The following is an 18,370-nucleotide window of genomic DNA, read 5'->3' on the forward strand; positions in this document are numbered from 1 at the left end:
CCTCTTGACAAAGGCAGACACAGACAACAAAATTCATCATCGCCTCCAATGTGTCAGCTGAGCCTTCAGCCAACTGAGGAAAAGGGTATTTGAGGAGCAGGATCTCAAATCCGACATTAAGGTCATAGTTTACTGGGCCACCGTGATCCTTGAATGCTTCAGAGACTTGGACAACCTAAAGCAGTGGGTAGATGGTGGCATAGTGGTAATGACACTGGAATAGTAATCCAGAGACCCAAATCTCACCATGGCAGTTGGTGGAATTTAATTCAAGCAACAAATCTGGAATATAAAGCAAGTCTCAGTAATGGTGACCATGGGTGGAATTTTCCATGCCCATCAGCATCAGGAGTGATTGGCAACTGGAGTGGACAATATGGCGAGAAGGCCAAAAATCAGTTTCACGACTTTGCGAAACCAGTTTGCAATCGTCCATTCTGCCAGTCAATGATAGACCGCGTTTCCCATCGTCGGACATCGGCAACCTCACTGTAATGCATCTGCATATCATTATAAGCCCAGCGTACCAGAATCATTGCCCATGTTGGATCATCCAAGCACGTCGATGTGTTTCACAACTGTGCACAGTGACGTTCACCTGGTGAGCTGCACTTCGCTCAGGACTTTGAGATTTGTTTGCCTACTTTGATTCAGGCAGCACATGCGGTCAGCAGCACCAGGCTTCACATCACTTTTAGGAGGGCTCCCAGGCAGGACTCTACCTAACAGACGGGGATTGATTTTCAATTGCTGTAGGGCTAAGAATTGCTTGGGGAAGGGTGAGAAGTGGCCTCAGGCAAGGGAAGAAGCTGCAGGACGAGGGCTATACTGGGGAAGGGGGCTACCCCAAGTTGATCTGTGCAAGTGGCCTCAAGATAGGGATGGCTGAGGAGGCAGTCTTCAGAGGTGATGAGGCCAGATGGAGATGTGAGGGTGTGTGTGAGAGAGTGAGTGGTGATGTCCCTTGAGCAAGATGCCTGTGAATGTGTGATGGGCTTGAGTGTGTGAGTTTAGAGTGATAAGATGGTTTCCTTACCCTGGCAGCAGGGGTGAAATTATTCATCTTCTATCTGCATTGGATGGCCAACCTCTTCTGTGCAGCATTGGCACTGCTCACCACTGTTATCACCTACCAAGCCAGAGTGGTAATGTTCCTGCCCTTCCTGCAGCCAGACTGGGGGTACAGGACATCATGGTGAGCCTCCACAGAGTCCAAAAAGCACTCGTGGGGCCTGTCACTAGACCAGGGGTGCTGCAGTCCTCTTGCCTTTTAGGACCATGTCTTCTCTGCAGCAGTCGTGGGCTGGAAGCACTGAAAGGTGTGTGCGCAGCTGCACTTTAAATGTGGCGCCCAGCCTGATGAAGCGGCAAGATGATGGCGTAGCAGGCGAATCTGAACCCGCCTAACATTGAAATGGCATCTTTCCCAGGAATGCATGACTGATGAGGTGGAATTGGGACGATACAGCATGAAAAGCCAACAATGTGGCTGGTGGGTAAAACGTCCTTTTTCCCACCCGCTTCCACCCCATGAAACTATCATTGATTGTTGTTAAAACCCTTCTGCTTCATTAATGTCCTTCAAGGAAGGAAATCTGCCATCCATACTAGGTCTGGCCTACATGTCACTCCAGATCCACAGCAATTTGGTAGACCCTGACTCACCACCACTTTCTCAAGGGCAATTAGGTATGGACAACAAATGCTGGCCTTGCCAGTGATGCCCACACATCATGAAAGAATAAAGCCAATAAAAAGCAGGCACCTCAAAGCATTGGAGAAGTACCACCAATGATACTTTCGCAAGATTCCCCAAATCCAGCAGCAACAGCAGTGTCCTCTCCCAAACCAACCTGCCTAGTATCAAGGTGCTAATCACTCAAAACCAGTTCTGCTGGGTGGGTCATGTTGTTCATATGCCTGACACCAAACTCCCGAAGCAATTGCTCTACTTGGAATTTTGTCACAGCAGGAAACTCCCAGAAGTACAATGGGAATATTTCAGCATCCCTGAAGAGATCAAACATACTCATGAGAGACCCTGGTTTGTGATCAACCAAAATGGAGAAGGTTCATTCGGGAAGGCACTAAACACATCAAGAGGCTTCATCAGGAACATGCAGAGGCAAAGCTGAGGTGTCTGAGGGAGTGCGCAAACGTCCAAACAACGCATCTACCCAAAGCTTCAAACGCTACCTGCCCCACATGTGGCAGAGCCTGCAGATCACGCATTGGACTTATCAGCCATCTCAGAGTCATCAAACTGGTATGGAAGCAAGGTATCCTTGATCCCAAAGGACTGCCTAAGAAGGAGACTGAGGGAGTGCTGGATTTCAGATGAAATGTTAAGCCAAGGCTTTGTCTACCCTCTCAGGAGAAGTAAAATCTTCCATGGTAGCTGTTGGGGAGGGTTGAAGCTAACTTGGTGGGGAATAAGAATTAGAATGTAGTATTAAAAAAAACAAAGTGCATGAAGGGTTTGAAGAGACAGGTAGCACCAGAATAATTAATACTAAGGGATTAAGTGTGTACTATGTTAAGAAGGATTGAAATAAGGTCTAAATTATGCTGACAGTGCATGTATGTTAATGGATGAAGCACAGCAAATAAGGTTGGTGAACTGCAGGTACAGATAGCTACATGGGAAATGAGGTTGTGGTGTTAATGGGGACCCTGGCTCAAAAAATGGCCCAACTGGTTACTAAATTTTCCTGGACACAAGCAAGGATATTCGAAAAAACGTGGTCAGATTTTTGCTATTTCCTCTCTGATACTCAGCATTCATGCCTTCAGAAATAAAAACAGAAAATTTGGAAATAGAGAAGAAAAAAAACTTAGGACTATTGAGTAAGGATAACATTATGGTGCTGGAGAAAGAGGATGTCTATTTGGTTAGGGCTAAGAAACAATAGAGATAACATTACATTGGGTTAATTACATAGGCCACAAACTAGTGGGAAAGATACAGAGGAGCAAAGTTGAAGGGAGATTAAAGAGGGGTGCAAAAACTATGAAGTGGTACTAATGGCGGACTTCAATTACTCTAATATAAACTAGAATAGTAATTGTGTAAATAACAAGCAGAGAACAGTGAGAGCTTCTGAAGTGTGTTCAGGAGAATTTTCTTGATCAGTGTGTTTTTAGCCCAATGAGGATGGGGGTATTTCTGGATCTGGCTCTGGGGAATGAGGTGAGTCAAGTGCATCAAGTGTCAATTGGGGAACATTCAGGGAACAATGAATTAGGTTTAGAGTAGCCATGGAAACCAACAAAGTGGGTAGTTTGAGTTGGAAATTTCCCGACTCAGCAAATTAACTTCAATATTAAGTGCCCTTTAACATGCTATTTTTGCTCTGGGCATGGGTGCAGGAAGAGGTTGGGCCCACTGCCCCTAGAGGCAGATCGGAGGCAGACACACGGGTAGCCGAGTGCTGAGCCCGCCTCAGTTCTCTGGGACTTCTTCCAGTTGTTTGTTTACAATTTAGACCCTCTAGCTCCCATCCCTCATACCCCATCAGCCGCGCCCCCCCACTTCCAAGCCATATCCATGTCCCCATGCCAGCTCAATGCCAGCTAGAACCCCTATCCACCTCCACGGCCCGTTATAGTCCTATGCCAACTCATGTCCCTCACCCATCGAGAAATTTCCAACTCGAGCTACCAATGACTCCTCATATTCTACATGCCAACTCATGGCCCTTCCATACCCATTGGCCTGCTTCATTCTCCCAGTGAAGCTCAACACAAACTCGAGGAACAGCACCTCATCTTCCTTGTGTACATTACGTACTAAACCAATTAACCCTGTGATAACAACAGCACCTGTGAAACTGCTGAGAAAATAAACACTTATTCATAATTTTTTAAATACAAAACCAGTGTTCCCACAACCCTATAAAAGTGTTAAACAACCCATTAAACTATCAATAACTGAAGTTTCAAGCACTTGATGCCTCTTAACCTTTTGTAAATAAACATTGAGACAGTGACAAAAGAGATCACAGAAGAGATAACTTATAAAAATAACTTCATAGAGGTATCAATCAAGTAAAGTTAATACTTCTGTGCACCTGTATAAATAAAAATATTCACATAATCTTTTGTGTAGGAGTCTGTGCACTCAGCTAAGCCTCATTATGCATACTTGGCAGTATACTCTATGTGCAGAATCAATGAGCCCTATAATAACAATGGCATTTGAGGAACTGTTTTAAAAAAAACACCCACTGACAATTTTCTTAAAAAATAACTGCTGTGGTTACAACTATACAGAAAAAACTTTTAGCTTGACAGGTGGGCACGCATCCAACCCACTCGAGTGTAAAATGACGCACGTTGACGTCGAGCGATCATCCCGACGTCAACACGCAATTTTTCATTCAGCAGATGCCGCGGGAGTTGGCAGCATGCCCGAAGACAATTAAAAGGACCATTAAGGCCATTAAAAAGATAATTGAATGAAATTTTTTGCTGTCTGTCCAACCTTATGGTTGGCGGGCAGGCGAAAATGCCAAGCAGCCTTTGCATTTTTTAAGAAACCTCATCCACGGGTGGGATGAGGTTTCTTAAAGCAAATAAACATAAAATAAACATATTAAAATTTAACTAATAGCACGTCCCTGCTCATGTGACAGAGTCTTATAACATTTCTAATTTCTTAATTTTTAAAAAAAACTCTTCATCTCCCTGAGGCAGCTCTGTGCCTGAGGAAGATTATCATGCGTGCACTCGGGTGCACAGTTTGCGCTCACCCCGCTCGCTGCCCTCCACCTGTCCACAAAGGCAGTGCTGAGCGCTGCCACTCACTTTTCACACTGGGCGGGCCTTAACTGGCCCACCAGTGTGAACTTTCCTTCCAGCCTCGATTGTGGGTGGTGGTCAGCTTCCTGACCACCCCCGCTGAGCCCACCCGACAAGGGCAAGATTCTGCCCTACAAAAGTGTTAATCAAACAGATTTTTAAAGTATCAATAACAGAAGATATAAACACTTGATGCCTCTTTATCTAGTGCAAATAAACATTGAGCCATTGACAAAATAAATTACAGAAAAAATAGCATATAACATCATTGCTCACCTTGTTGCCCTTTCAATTAAACCCTCAGTAAATTCTAATTCATCCAAAATTCTATTGTCTTTTTCCTATGCTCTATTGAATTTTGCTTCCATATCATTGGTGGTGGGGAAACTTCTAGAAACGATAATTCTTGATAAAATTAATAGTCACTTGGGCAAATGTAGGTTAATTAGGAAAAGTCAGCACGTATCTGTTAAGGTCCAATCATGTTTAACCAATTTGCTTGAGTTTTTTGCTGAGGTGACAGAGAGGGTTGGTGAGGATAATGCTGTTGTAGTGGTGTACATGGACTGACAAAAAGCATTTGATACAGCGCCACACAACACACTTGTGAGCAAAGCAACATCTCATGATATAAAAGGAGCAATAGCAACATGGACTTGAAATTGGCTGAGTGACAGCAAACAGAGAGTAGCGGTTAATGGATCTTTTTCAGGCTGGAGGAAGATTTGTAGTGGAGTTTCCCAGTGGTCAGTGTTGAGACCTTCGTCCTGGCTGATATATATTAATGACTTAGCAGGTGATACAAAACTTGGAAACATTGTGAAATGTGAGGAGGATTGTGTAAAACTTCAAAAGACAGACAATTTGGTGGAATGGGCAGATAAGTGGCAGATGAAGTTCAATGTGGAGAAATGTGAGGTAATTCATTTTGGTAGGAAGAGCGTGGAAAGACAATATAAAATAAAGGGTACAATTCTAAAGATGGTCCTGGAGCAGAGAGACCTGAGTGTATATGTGTATAAGTCATAGAAAGTGGCAGTTCAGGTTCTTTGCAAGCAATTTCATCTGTCTGCCCATTTCACCAATCTTTCTATTTCCTCCTGTAGTCCCTTACTTTCCACTTAATTGTTTACTCTAATTCTGACTTTCATGTCACTGAAATGTAGAAATTAAACCCAGGTCATTTTAATATATATCAAAAAGAGTCATGGTCCTCATATAGATCACTGGGAGACACCACTGTACACTTCCCTCCAATCTGAAAAACAACTATTCACAAACACAAAGAATCTAACAGTCAATAACTCTTGAAGGTAAAACATTGTAATTTTAGAACAGAGATAATGTAATATTGAATTTGGTAATGAAGGCAGGATGAATTGTCACATTTTTATCCAATAATTACATCCAATTTTACATTTAACAGTATTTCATATGAAACCTCTATTTTGCGTTGCTCAGTAGACATCATTTAACCAATTTTAAATGCTGAGCATACAAATGAATAAAACCTAGGTCATGGTGATTTTTATATTCTGCAGTGAGCCTTACCTTTGTGTTGTGACTGTGAACTCCAAACTTTCCTGCTCCCCAGTCAGGTGACTTGTGTCAAAAATCACGCTGAATTCATACTACAGGGGTAAAGAAAGTATTTGGAGGTGAACAAATGAACCGATGAAATCTTATCTATCTTCCAGAGTATTATGCTCACTGACGGTGCTCAGAACTACACTCACTCATCTCTGCTGATGTTTTGCAATGCAAGATAGGCAATGAGCTACATCCACTATCCGGTTACCCTAGGCATTTTAATGAGCTGTCACTGTTAACCTTTATCCTAGGTCCAAGGCAGTTCTGTCAAACAATCTATAGCTTTATCTAATCTAATATAATCTAATGGATTCCTGGGCCTCAAATTCAAGAGAAAGCATAAACAACATGTGCAATGCCTTCAGTGGGATACATGCTATAATAGTAGCTCTTAATGTGGAGACCTGTGAGCTCAAAACACAATGACAAACAAAAAGAAAAAAAAAGTGTTATACAGACAAAATAAATCTAGATGAAATAAAAAGAAATTCAAGAGGAAAAGTATCAATGCCCTCAATAATTCAATAATCTCTGATAAACACAAATTAAACATCACACATAAACAGCGCCATGGGAGGTCATTGTATATACCTCTGGCTGATAAATCATCAATGAAGCTAATCTGACCAACGAACATTCATACCGTTTTAGTGCACAGTCTGTCATCTGGAAAGTTAGATGGCAAAATATTTTAAAATATCTTACAGTAAATGTACTGATAAGGAATGGTGGTCATGATAGATATGAGGTTGTGGAATAACTCCCAATGTAATTGTTTTCCAGTTCCTGTCGCTTAATTGAATTGCCAGGTTGTTACAGCTGAAGAGAATAGGAGATGTACAAAAGGGCTGGGGAAGGTTAATAGGCAGTAGAGGGGGAGAGGAAGGGGTCATGGAAAAGGATGTAGAAAAAGGGATGAAAGAAAACAATCTTGGAGATAACACAAAGCATTAGAGAAAACAGGAAGATCATGATGTGACATGCTGACCCCTGAGGCTGAACCTCCTATATGCACTCCTGTCGAGGGAGAGTCCTAACTGGGAGCAAGGTTTTTGACTTCAGAAATATTATATAAAATGAGGCTGGGTTTTCTGCTTCACCCCTTTCCATTTTCTGCCTGTTCACTTGTATGGAAAATTGTGAGCTGACCATCACAGAAGCACAAAATCTCAGCCAATCAATTCACATGGCATATAAACAATACACTGCATTAAGCCAAGTTTCTAACTGAACCAGGTCCTTCTTCCTTACCAGATCTTATCTAAAAATAGTTCAGTGCTTTCTTTTTTTAAAACTGTAAACAAAAATTACACTTGTTTTCCTCTCTTCATTTTACAGCAGCAGTTTCCAAAGAGGAAATGTTATCACAACACCATTAGTCATAGGAGCGACCCTTGACCCTTCATGAATGTGATCTACAAGGAACTCAATTACCGATACTAGTGTGATTCAGGATAAATGCTTAATATGGAAATTGCAATATGTGGAATATTCAGGGCCTGAAGAACATATCTTCAAGACTAGGCCTTCAACAAGTTGAGAGAGAACCAACAAGAAGGAAAAAAAAAACAAAAAACTGCGGATGCTGGAAATCCAAAACAAAAACAGAATTACTTGGAAAAACTCAGCAGGTCTGGCAGCATCGGCGGAGAAGAAAAGAGTTGACGTTTCGAGTCCTCATGACCCTTCAACAGAACTAGTTCTTCTCCGCCAATGCTGCCATACCTGCTGAGTTTTTCCAGGTAATTCTGTTTTTGCAACAAGAAGGAAAAACCAACTTGACCTCATCCTCACCAATCTACCTGTCACCGCCGATGCATCTATCCATGATAGTATGGGGAGGAGAGACCTCTATATAGTCCTTGTGGAGACAAAGACCCATCTTCACACTGCACACACCCTCCATCATATTGTGTAATACTACCACTGTGCTAAATGGGTTAGAATCAGAAAAGATCCAGCAGCTCAAAACTATGGATCCACGAGATGCTGCAGGCCATCATCAGCTGCACAATTGATTCTACCAAATCTGTAATCTCATGGCCCAGAATATCCCTCACTCTACCATTACTGTCAAGCCAGGGGACCAATCCTGGTTCAATAAAGAGGAACAACAGTTGGCATGCCTAAAGATGAGTTGCCAACCTGGTGAAGCTACAACACAGGACTTTATGCATGCTAAACACTGGAAGCAGCATGCGATAAGACAAGTGCTTGGTGAATTTTGGAATGTAGTCTATCGCACTTAATTACAACCCATGAAATTAACCATCCATTAATTCTCAATATACATTCACATTACACAAAGCTCTGGAGTGTAAAATTCAAAAAATAACCCCAGGTAGCTTCTATTTTATCCTACAAAGAGTTGTAGGAAGGTAGAACTGCTGGAAAAATAAAGGCAAGTGTTTGGTTAAAATGTTATTGAAGCCTATAAATCAGAGAGATGATCAAATAGCATGTGGAACAAGGTGCTGCTGTGCAATGGAACTGATCAGAGTTGTAACTGAGTGTTGTGATCCTATGCAGATATCTGGAAGTTTAGTGGAATTCAGATGGAAATGTGCTCTATGGTTCATACACTATGACTTTTTGGGCTATCGTTTGTCTGCTTTGGGAGATCGAATGGGTAAAATGATGTCCATGTTAGTTTTGTGGAGAAATCTGATTTGATGTGCTCATAGGCCTTTTGTCATTCTACACTTCATTTTTTTAAACACAGATTTATTAAAAAATGTATGCCTACAAACACTTCTTGTCAACTTTTCCATTATAAATTCCTGTGACCACATTTATACTGGAAACTGCCTATGTAAACTTCTCATGCTCTAAGTAGACCCTCCCACCAGCATTGGTATGACATTGTCTCATTTCTGACCTGAAATAAGGCCTGAACTGAAGTCCCTGTGCATCAATCAAACATCTTTTTCCACTTCCCAAATTAATGCAAATTGTACTATTTCATGTCAAGTAATAATAAAGTATTATATATGAAAATAAGACAGAATGTTTGATTTCAAAATGGGGACTGAGTCATGTCTCCATGCTCCTGTCAGTACCTACTCTGCTCTCTCACCTCATTTCACTTCAATACCATACTTGGCTTTCACTCTATGTGCCCCACATCACAGAAGATCAATAATATCAATGAGTCTTATGCATAGTACAAATTTCCAGAGTGTCACTCTTCCTGAAACACATTGCTCTCCCAGCATCACATTCAGGTCCATTATTGCTGCTACCCAAGGCTGTACGATATCTTCCACTAGATGGTCTCAAAGAGTGGCAATTAAAGGGGGGTGTGAGAGGGAAGAAATCAGTGAAGCCAGGTTCGACCCACCCCAGCCCCTTCCCCTTGCACTTACACATGGTGGGCAGGCAGTGATGATCTCAGCAGTGGTGGGACGTAAATGTAGTCGGAGCAGAGATGCAACAGTCAGCCTTACTGCTGGATTTTGCTTCATTTTTCACCAATATCCTACCCAATTTTGGAAGGGAAAGCAGAGAAAAATTCAACAAAGAGGTTTGTATTTCTCACATTTCCTCTTCAATATACTGCGACAAGGAAAGTCACACAGTTATATTATGTTGGGATTGCTCTTTAATGAATTTTGTGTGCCTCAATGTGAGGGATGTTGGTGCTGGTGAAAATAACGCTTTCTGTTTCAGGCAACCATTATTATAAAGAAGCAGTCTCAGGCCAGACACAACATGGTCAGCTGAAGAGTAAAACTCCCTCTATTCACGTTATATTGATAGGGTGAGATGAATGAGGCGGGGGAGAAAGCTCATGTGGAGTACACATAGGCCTATTCGGATGAACACTTATTTCTGTGCAGTAAATAAAATGTTGAGGACATGATAAGCTGCTATATAAATGCAAGATCCTTGTTTCTTAATTAGTGCAGAATCAGAGAGAGTTTATGCTGTAGGTCCAAATCCATTAGGAACTGAATTTGAAACTGCCCAAACCAATTTCCCAAAGGACTTTCATCCCATCAGTGTGAGCTGGAGTTCAAGCCGGGTCCTCCGAGGTGAAAGTTCAGAATCCAACTTGTAGCACTTCCCAATCTCCATTGCAATGTCATTCTAAATAAAATGTGTCGAATAAAGGGGGTAATCTTGTCGCCCAAAAATGAATGGGCTTGGGTTGGGTGGGAGCTTAAAATGTTAAAAATCTGAAACTGGAAAGCAACCCACTTCAAAATCCAAAAATTCTATTTTTAATGGTGACAGGAGCAAGCAACTGATTCGCTCTCAGGAAACCGATGAGTTGTTGAAACCTTTTGAGGAGGTTGCAGACTTATATTTTATTAGGATTTATATTTTTCACCCATGAAGGCCATGTTACCCCAGCTTCAGGGAACCTAGCAGGTAATAGGAGGCACGAAGGGCTGGATCCATCGGCTGAGTGCCTTTGTAGCACTGCTTATGAGCCAGGAGAAGTAGGAGTATTTCTTCCTGACCCAACAAGTTAACCCTGCAAACATACCACACTTCCACACCCTCCCTGCCTTCAACACACCTTATCACCGACTCCCATCTCTTCCCTTGATCTCTGACTCCCCTCCAATCATACCGTGAACTTACCCAACACCTCTCCCCGCAACCACACTCTAGCCACACCCCGATCTCTATCCTCAACAACATTGTAACTAAGTGCTCCTGGCCTCTTCTCGAGTGTTACCTGCCCAACAGCCAGCCAAGCTTGTCAATCAGGCAGACTTCCAAGCGGGGATCTGTTCAAAAAATACACATGCAGCGGAGATAAAAATTCCAGCTTTTGTGGACATCTGACTCCTGGGATTTCTGGCCATAACTCCTCCCCACCACTTAGAAACCCTATCCCAGTAAATGTCATGGACAAAGTGTTTTGGACTACAATAAAATATTTCTTGCTGAGTTTATTTACAACACTGATTTTTGTCCCAGACCTTCGCCCAGAAAAAATTATATCACTTAATTAATTTCTTCAGATTTCATCCAGATTTAGCTTATTTTAAAGAAACTTAAAGCACGTGGAAAATAAGTAATAACAGATGGCAGCCTTATGAATCAAACATAACATTTAACTACTTAATAAATATCAATCAATGTAGTCTTATGAATCAAACAGCACAGTTAGGCATTTCTTCCTGTGCTAAATTGCTGCATTTTGTCAAAAGCTGGGTTGACTGGTATTATAATCACCACCTGTTAGTAAATAGGGGCTTCTGATGAAAGGTTGAATTCAATGTATTAATTAAAAGGACCCAATGACACACTTAGGTCAGATCATTTAAGTTAAATCAAAGCATCATGATCACACCTAGAAATAACTAGATTTTTTTGTCCAAGACGTGAATTCAAATCTTAGTCTTAATTGGCATCCAGAGTTAGCTACTCAAATAGAAGGTAAATGCCACTGAGTCCAGGAAAATATTATTAGTGGAAAGCAGGAATGAGGGAAAAGTGTAGACAAATAATGTGGAGTTTTGAGAGAATTAGAGAAATGTTTTACAGAGCGTTCCCTTAGAGTATTACTAAATCTGCAGTTTTGATGGATCAAATGACCCATACTCATTCCGTGCTCATGTATGCTTTTAATGAATATGCTTCTGTCATATCTCAGGGAAGCCAGAGGAGCAAACATCTTCATTCCTGAAGGAGTGTTAGGCAGGGAGGGAGATATGGACAAGCAAGAAATTCACTATAAGCTGCTAGACCTCGCTAGCAAACCTCTTGCAGAAAGACAAACCATAATATTGGTAACTCCTGTTATGATGTTCAAGAGGGCGCCAGAGGACAAGTGGAATTGGAACAACAAAAACATTGACGTAAAGTGATTGAAAAGAAAGGACAAGAAAGAGTCCAGCACAGGGTTAACATATGTAAAATGGAGCTGTGCTGTCAGCATTGTGAAGGCGAAGGAAATCCATGCACAATGACAATGACTAACCAGCGAAAGCTTTAGAAAAATTAATCAAAACAGGCTGTTACTGTACCATCTGGTGTAAATATAATAGACTCAGCACTCTACCTTGGACTGTGACCTCATGAAAGGAAATCCCACGCTGCATTTCAGGAAGTCCAACTCCATCAGTTCACAGTAAGTGCCCTTTTCTTCCTGAAATGATGGGCAGGGTAAGAAATTACCAATCACAACTGGACAACTGGTTCTGAACAATAGTCAATAAAAATGTCAGGACACCAACTCTTTCTTCAGAAGATTATTTTATTCCTAGGTAACAGTAATTAAAGGACTATAAGGAAATATATGAACTCATTACATTCCAACTTTAAAAACAAATCTTTGCAATTAAGGCTTGTAAAAATTTTCTGGAGAATATTTCAATCCAGTTCTCAGGAAATTTGTTAATCCTGCAGTCTCATCAGTGAATATTTTTATATGTGCACTCCCATAGAACCGGGGTCACTGAGAAAGTGAACTCTTTCCTGCTTCACACCTAATCAGATAGCTCTGTTTTGTTCAGCACTAATTGTAATTTCTGGTAAATGGAATTGGTGCTAATGCTGGCAGAAAAGTCACTGGCATCGCCAGCCAAAGTAAGTTGAAATCCAAAACAAATCATATAGTGGTTGAATCATGTGTGTCACAGCTAGCCAGTGATGTCTAAAATTAACATAACAAAAAATTCTAGAAATGTTCAGCAGGTGAGGCAGAAACAGAGTTAATTTTTCAGGCAATGACCTTATTTTCTCTCACAGAGAAAAAAATTGGTAAAGTTGGTAGCATATCACCTCTAAGTCAGAGGTTTGTGGTTTGAAAATACACTCCAGGGCTTGAGCAGATCATCCAGACTGACAATTTAGTGAAATGCTCCTGGTGTACTGCGTCGTCAGCCGTGCTGTCTTTTCGGACAAGTTGTTAAACTGAGCTCCTAATTCCCTGCTCAGGTAAATATAAAAGATCCCATGACACCATTCAAGGAAGAACAGTAGAGTTTTCTTGGTGTCCTGATGACCAACATTTATGCCTCAACTCACAACGGGAGAAACAGATTAAGGTTGTTCATCTGCTTTGTGGTTGTGAAATGTTGCCATGTTCAAATTGGTTGCTGCCTTTGCCGACATAATAACAATGACTACTTTTCAAGAAGGAATTCGGTGATGTGAACCACTTTGGTTCACCAATTTGTGACACTCTGTGGATGTGAAAGGTACTATCTTAATTCAAGTCTATTCTTTGGGCAGAATCGTCCCACAAAGTGCAATAGTGGGCTGTGATGGCGGTTTTCACACCGTATCATCCCAAACCGGCTGCATTAATTATGCATTCCCGGGAAACACGCTGTTTCCATGGTGGGTGGGCTCTCATTCGCCCACCACACCATCACCTCGTGGCTTCATCGCACCAGGCACCATATTTAAAGTACAGCCACACTCAGTGTTTCCATCCCAGGGCTGCAGCAAAGAAGGCATGGCCCCAAAAGGAAAGAAGACTGCAGCCTTCAAGCACCTGTTAGACACCCTGGAGGCCTGTAGGTCTTCTACCCCCACCCTGGGCACAGGAAGGGCAGGAACATTGCCACTCCAGTTTGGTAGGCGATGGCAGTGGTGATCACTGCCAATGTTGCACAGAAGAGGTTGGCCATCCAGTGCAGATAGAGGATGAATGATCTCATCCATGCAGCCAGGGTAAGGCAACCATCTCATCACTCTAAACTCGCACACTCAAACCCATCACACATTCACTGGCATCTCACTCACTGCCAGCTCAATGGACATCACCACCCATTCTCACACATATATCCTCACATGTTCATCTGGCTTCATCTCCTCTGGAAACTGCCTCTCAGTCCTCAGCATCTTGAGGCCACTTGCACAGATCAACATGTGCCCCCACACACACCTTGGGTTACCCTCCTTGCCCAGTACAGTTCTTATCCTGCAGCCTCTTCTCTTGCCTGAGGCCAGTCCTCCCCTTTCCCCAAGCAAGACCTTGCCCTGCAGCTGGCTGATCTGGTAGGGAGAGACCTGTGATCCACCCTAAAAGTGACGTGGTACTGTCTGTGAAGCCTGGCACTGATCACTGCGAGTGCTGACCGAAGCAAGGTAGGCAAACAAATCCTTAAGTTCCAAGCGAAGTGCAGCCAGCCAAGCGTACGCCTTATACATAAGAACAAAAGAAATAGAAGCAGGAATAGGCCATTTGGCCCCTCAAGCCTGCCCCACCATTCAATAAGATCATGGCTGATCTGCCCCAGGCCTCAACTCCCCTTTCGTGCCAGCTCCTCATAGTCCTCAACCGCCTGATATTTCAAAAATCTATCACCTCTTTAAATACTTCCAGTGATCTTGCCTCCACAATTCTCTGGGGTAGAGACTTCCAGACATTCACTACCCTCTGAGAGAAGAAATTCCTTCGCATCTCAGTTCAAATGAGTGTACCCTCATTCTATAACTATGCCCCCTAGTTTGAGATTCCCTCACTAGTGGAAATACCTTCTCGACATCTAGCCTGTCAAGCCCCCTCAGAATCTCGCATGTTTCATTAAGACCACCCCTCATTCTTCTAAACCCTAATGAATAAAGGCTTAACCTGTTTAGCTGTTCTTGAAAAGTCAACCCATTCATCCTAGGAATCAGCCTACTCAATCTCTTTTGAACTGCTTCCAATGCCAGTATATCCTTTCAGAAATACGGGGACCAAAGCTGTACACAGTACTCCAGGTGCAGCCTCACCAACACCCTGTACAGTTGTAACAAGACTTCCCTATTTTTAAACTCGAACCCATGAGAAATATAGGCTAAAATTCCATTTGTCTTCTTAATTATTTGTTGGACTTGCATGCTAATGTTTGTGTATCATGCACAAAAGCACCCAGATCCCTCTGTACTACACTTTTTTAAAAGAGTCTCTCTCCATTTAAATAATAGCCTGCCTTTTGATTCTTCCTACCAAAGTGCATAACCTCACACTTTCCTACATTAAACCCCAACTGCCAACTTTTTGCCCACTCACTCAACTGATCTATATTCCCTTGCAGATTCTTAGTCCTCCTCACAACATGCCTTCCCACCTATTTTTGTATTGTCAGAAAATTTGTATACATTACACGCTGCCCCCTCCTCCAAGTCATTAATATAGACAGTAAATAATTAAGGCCCTAGGACTGATCCTTGTGGCATTCCACTAGTTACGTCTTTCCAACCTGAAAAAGACCCATTAATTCCGACTCTCTGACTTCTGTGTTAACCAATCCTCAATCCATGTTAATACATTACCCCTGATACCGTGAGCTCTTATCTTGTGCCATAACCTTTTATGTGACAACTTATTGAATGCCTTCTGGAAATGCAAATACACTACATCTGCTGGTTTCCCTTTATCAACTCTGCTTGTTATATCCTCAAGGAACTCTACCAAATTTGTCAATAATGATTTCTCTTTCACAAAACCATGTTGCCTCTGTTTTGCATTAGACTTTTCTAAATGTCCTATTTCTTCCTTAGTAATCAACTCCAGCATTTTCCCAATGACAGATGTTAGGCTGACTGGCCTATAGTTTCCTGCTTTTTGTCTCCCTCCTTTCTTGAACAGGGGCGTCACATTAGTGGTTTTCCAATCCACTCGGACCCTCCCGGTTTCCAGTGAGTTCTGGAATATTTCGACCAATGCCTTAACTGTCTCTGCAGCCACTTCCTTTAAAACCCTTGGATGCAGGCCATCAGGTCCTGGCGACTTGTCTGCCTTTAGTCCCATTAGTTTCTCAAATGCTTTGTTCCTCGTGATAGAGACTGTTACAAGACCTTTCCTTCCATTAGCTCCTTGCTTATCTGACATCTTTGGGATGTTTATAGTGTCCTCCACCGTGAAGACGAATGCCAAATACTGGTTTAAATTATCTGCCATTTCCTTCTTCCCCGTCATCAATTCTTCAATCGCATCCTCCAAGGGACCCACACTCACTTTAGCCACACTCTCTTTTTATATACCCATGGAAACTCTTGTTCTTTGTTTTTATATTTCTTGCCAATTTACTTCCATAATCAATTTTCTCCCTTTTTATTAGCTTTATAGTCATCTGCTGCTGATTCTTAAAAAATTCCCAATCCTCTGGCCTACTATTAGTTTTCACCCTTTGAATGCCTTAATTTTTTGAATGGATACTCTCCTTGACCACCTTTGTTAACCACGGGTGGTTCATCCTTCTCATCGAGTCCTTCTTTTTGACCGCGATAAATTTTTGCTGAGTGTTATGGAATATCTGTTTAAATGTCTGCCACTACTCAGCCACTAATCTTCCCCTTAGACAACTGTTTCCTCATACCTCTGTAATTGCCCTTATTTAAGTTGAGGACACCGGTTTGAGACCAGAGTTGTTCGCCCTCAAGCCGAATTTGAAATTCTACCATGTTGTGATCACTACTCCCTAAAGGATCCTTAACAATGATATTTCTTATTAATCCCACCTCATTACACATTACTAGATCTAAAATAGCCTCTTCCTGGGTAGGTTCTGCAATGTATTGCTCTAAGAAACAATCCCTAATGGACTCTACAAATTCATCTTCCATGTTACCCCTGCCAATCTGATTTGTCCAGTCAAGATGCAGATTAAAATCATCCATGATTATTGTAGCGCTCTTCTTACACGCTTCCATTATTTCCCAATTTATACTTTGTCCTATAGTAAGGAAACTCTTTGGGGGCCTATAGACAACACCCGCCTTTTGCTTTTCCTTTTTTCCACACAAACTAATTCCATATCACGATCTATTGCACCGATATCACTACTCATCACTGCACTGATACCTTCCTTTATTATCAAAGCTAGCCCACCCCCTTTCCTTTTTGCCTATTTTTCTGGAACATTGAAGACCCTTGAATATTGAGTTCCCTGTCTTGGTCACCCTGCAACCACGTCTCTGTAATAGTTATCAAGTCATATTCATTTATTTCTATTTGTGCCAACAACTCATCTATCTTACAAATGCTGTGTGCATTCAGATAAAGAGTCTTAAGCTTTGACTTTTTACCATTATTGCTCATTCTGGTTCTGATTTCTGCTGCACTCTTCTGCCTATATTTTCTCCCCCTTTCTGTCACACCTTGATCATCATTCACCTCTTCACTACCTGCACCTCTGTTCTATCATTTCTTTTTGATTTTTTAAACTTCCCTTATGCTGTTGCAAAACATGTTTGTGTGTTTTCCTGCCAACGTGGGTAAACGACCCAACAAGTTGGGGGGGTGAGGGGTGGTGGGGGGTGGAGAATTGAGTCCATTGGGCTGGCCTTATAATATGCTGATGTATTACAATGAGGTTCCTGACGTCCTATGGCAGGGAACGTGGCCCGCCATCAGTGGGCAGAGCGGCCAATCGCAAACTGGTTTCACAATGTCATGAATCCAATTTTTCCAGTATGGCTTCTGGTGGTCACAGCACCGAACATGCATGATGCCGGTGGGCATGGAAAATTCCGGCCTTATTTCTTTAGTAGTTTACAATGTTAACAAGCAGTGACATCGCCACTTGTGAACCCAGCCACATTTTCTATGCCTTGGATATGGCTGAGAGAGGAGTTAGCTGGACTGAAATGTAAACAGTTTACGAACAGATTGATGACAGTGACCAGCTGCTATCTACTGGTGTGACCCCTTCTGCCTGGGAATTTTTAAACAGCATCAAAAGTGGAACTAACTCTTAGAAGCTTCTATTCTCAAATACTCTGCAATGCTATTTTGTGACAAAAGGAAAAAGAGCTGTCGCTGGTTAGGGTAAATGCTGGCTTGATAAAGTAGCCAGCCAGCTGGTTTTTGCCGTAATAGTTTTCTCAGGAGAGTAATGCGCTGACACTGCGGTGGGAACAGTGAATATCCTGACAATTTGATGGCTGAGTTTAACTTTCAGTTGCTGTGGAAAATGGGTGGTTGTGGATCAGCTGATCATTTTACAGCCCCCTGATTTCATTTGCATCAAACAAATGGAAAATCAGGCAAGGTAATTAATGGAGGGTCGATTCACAATCATCT

The 18,370-nt window shown here is 42.0% G+C and overlaps 1 protein-coding gene across 1 annotated transcript in view; it reads right to left on the bottom strand.

Annotated features, from left to right (window-relative positions):
• The window catches only part of itga9 (integrin, alpha 9), a 570,745-nt gene that overhangs the window by 152,230 nt on the left and 400,145 nt on the right, over nucleotides 1-18,370 (bottom strand). Inside the window, exons 19-20 of the mRNA XM_041190128.1 lie at nucleotides 12,410-12,496; nucleotides 6,352-6,431 (exon numbers count right to left, since the gene is read on the bottom strand). Coding sequence (XP_041046062.1) covers nucleotides 6,352-6,431; nucleotides 12,410-12,496 — 167 coding nt within the window. The remainder of the gene's footprint in view (nucleotides 1-6,351; nucleotides 6,432-12,409; nucleotides 12,497-18,370) is intronic.

The sequence above is a fragment of the Carcharodon carcharias genome, chromosome 6, assembly GCF_017639515.1.
Source record: "Carcharodon carcharias isolate sCarCar2 chromosome 6, sCarCar2.pri, whole genome shotgun sequence".
Classification (NCBI taxonomy): domain Eukaryota; kingdom Metazoa; phylum Chordata; class Chondrichthyes; order Lamniformes; family Lamnidae; genus Carcharodon; species Carcharodon carcharias.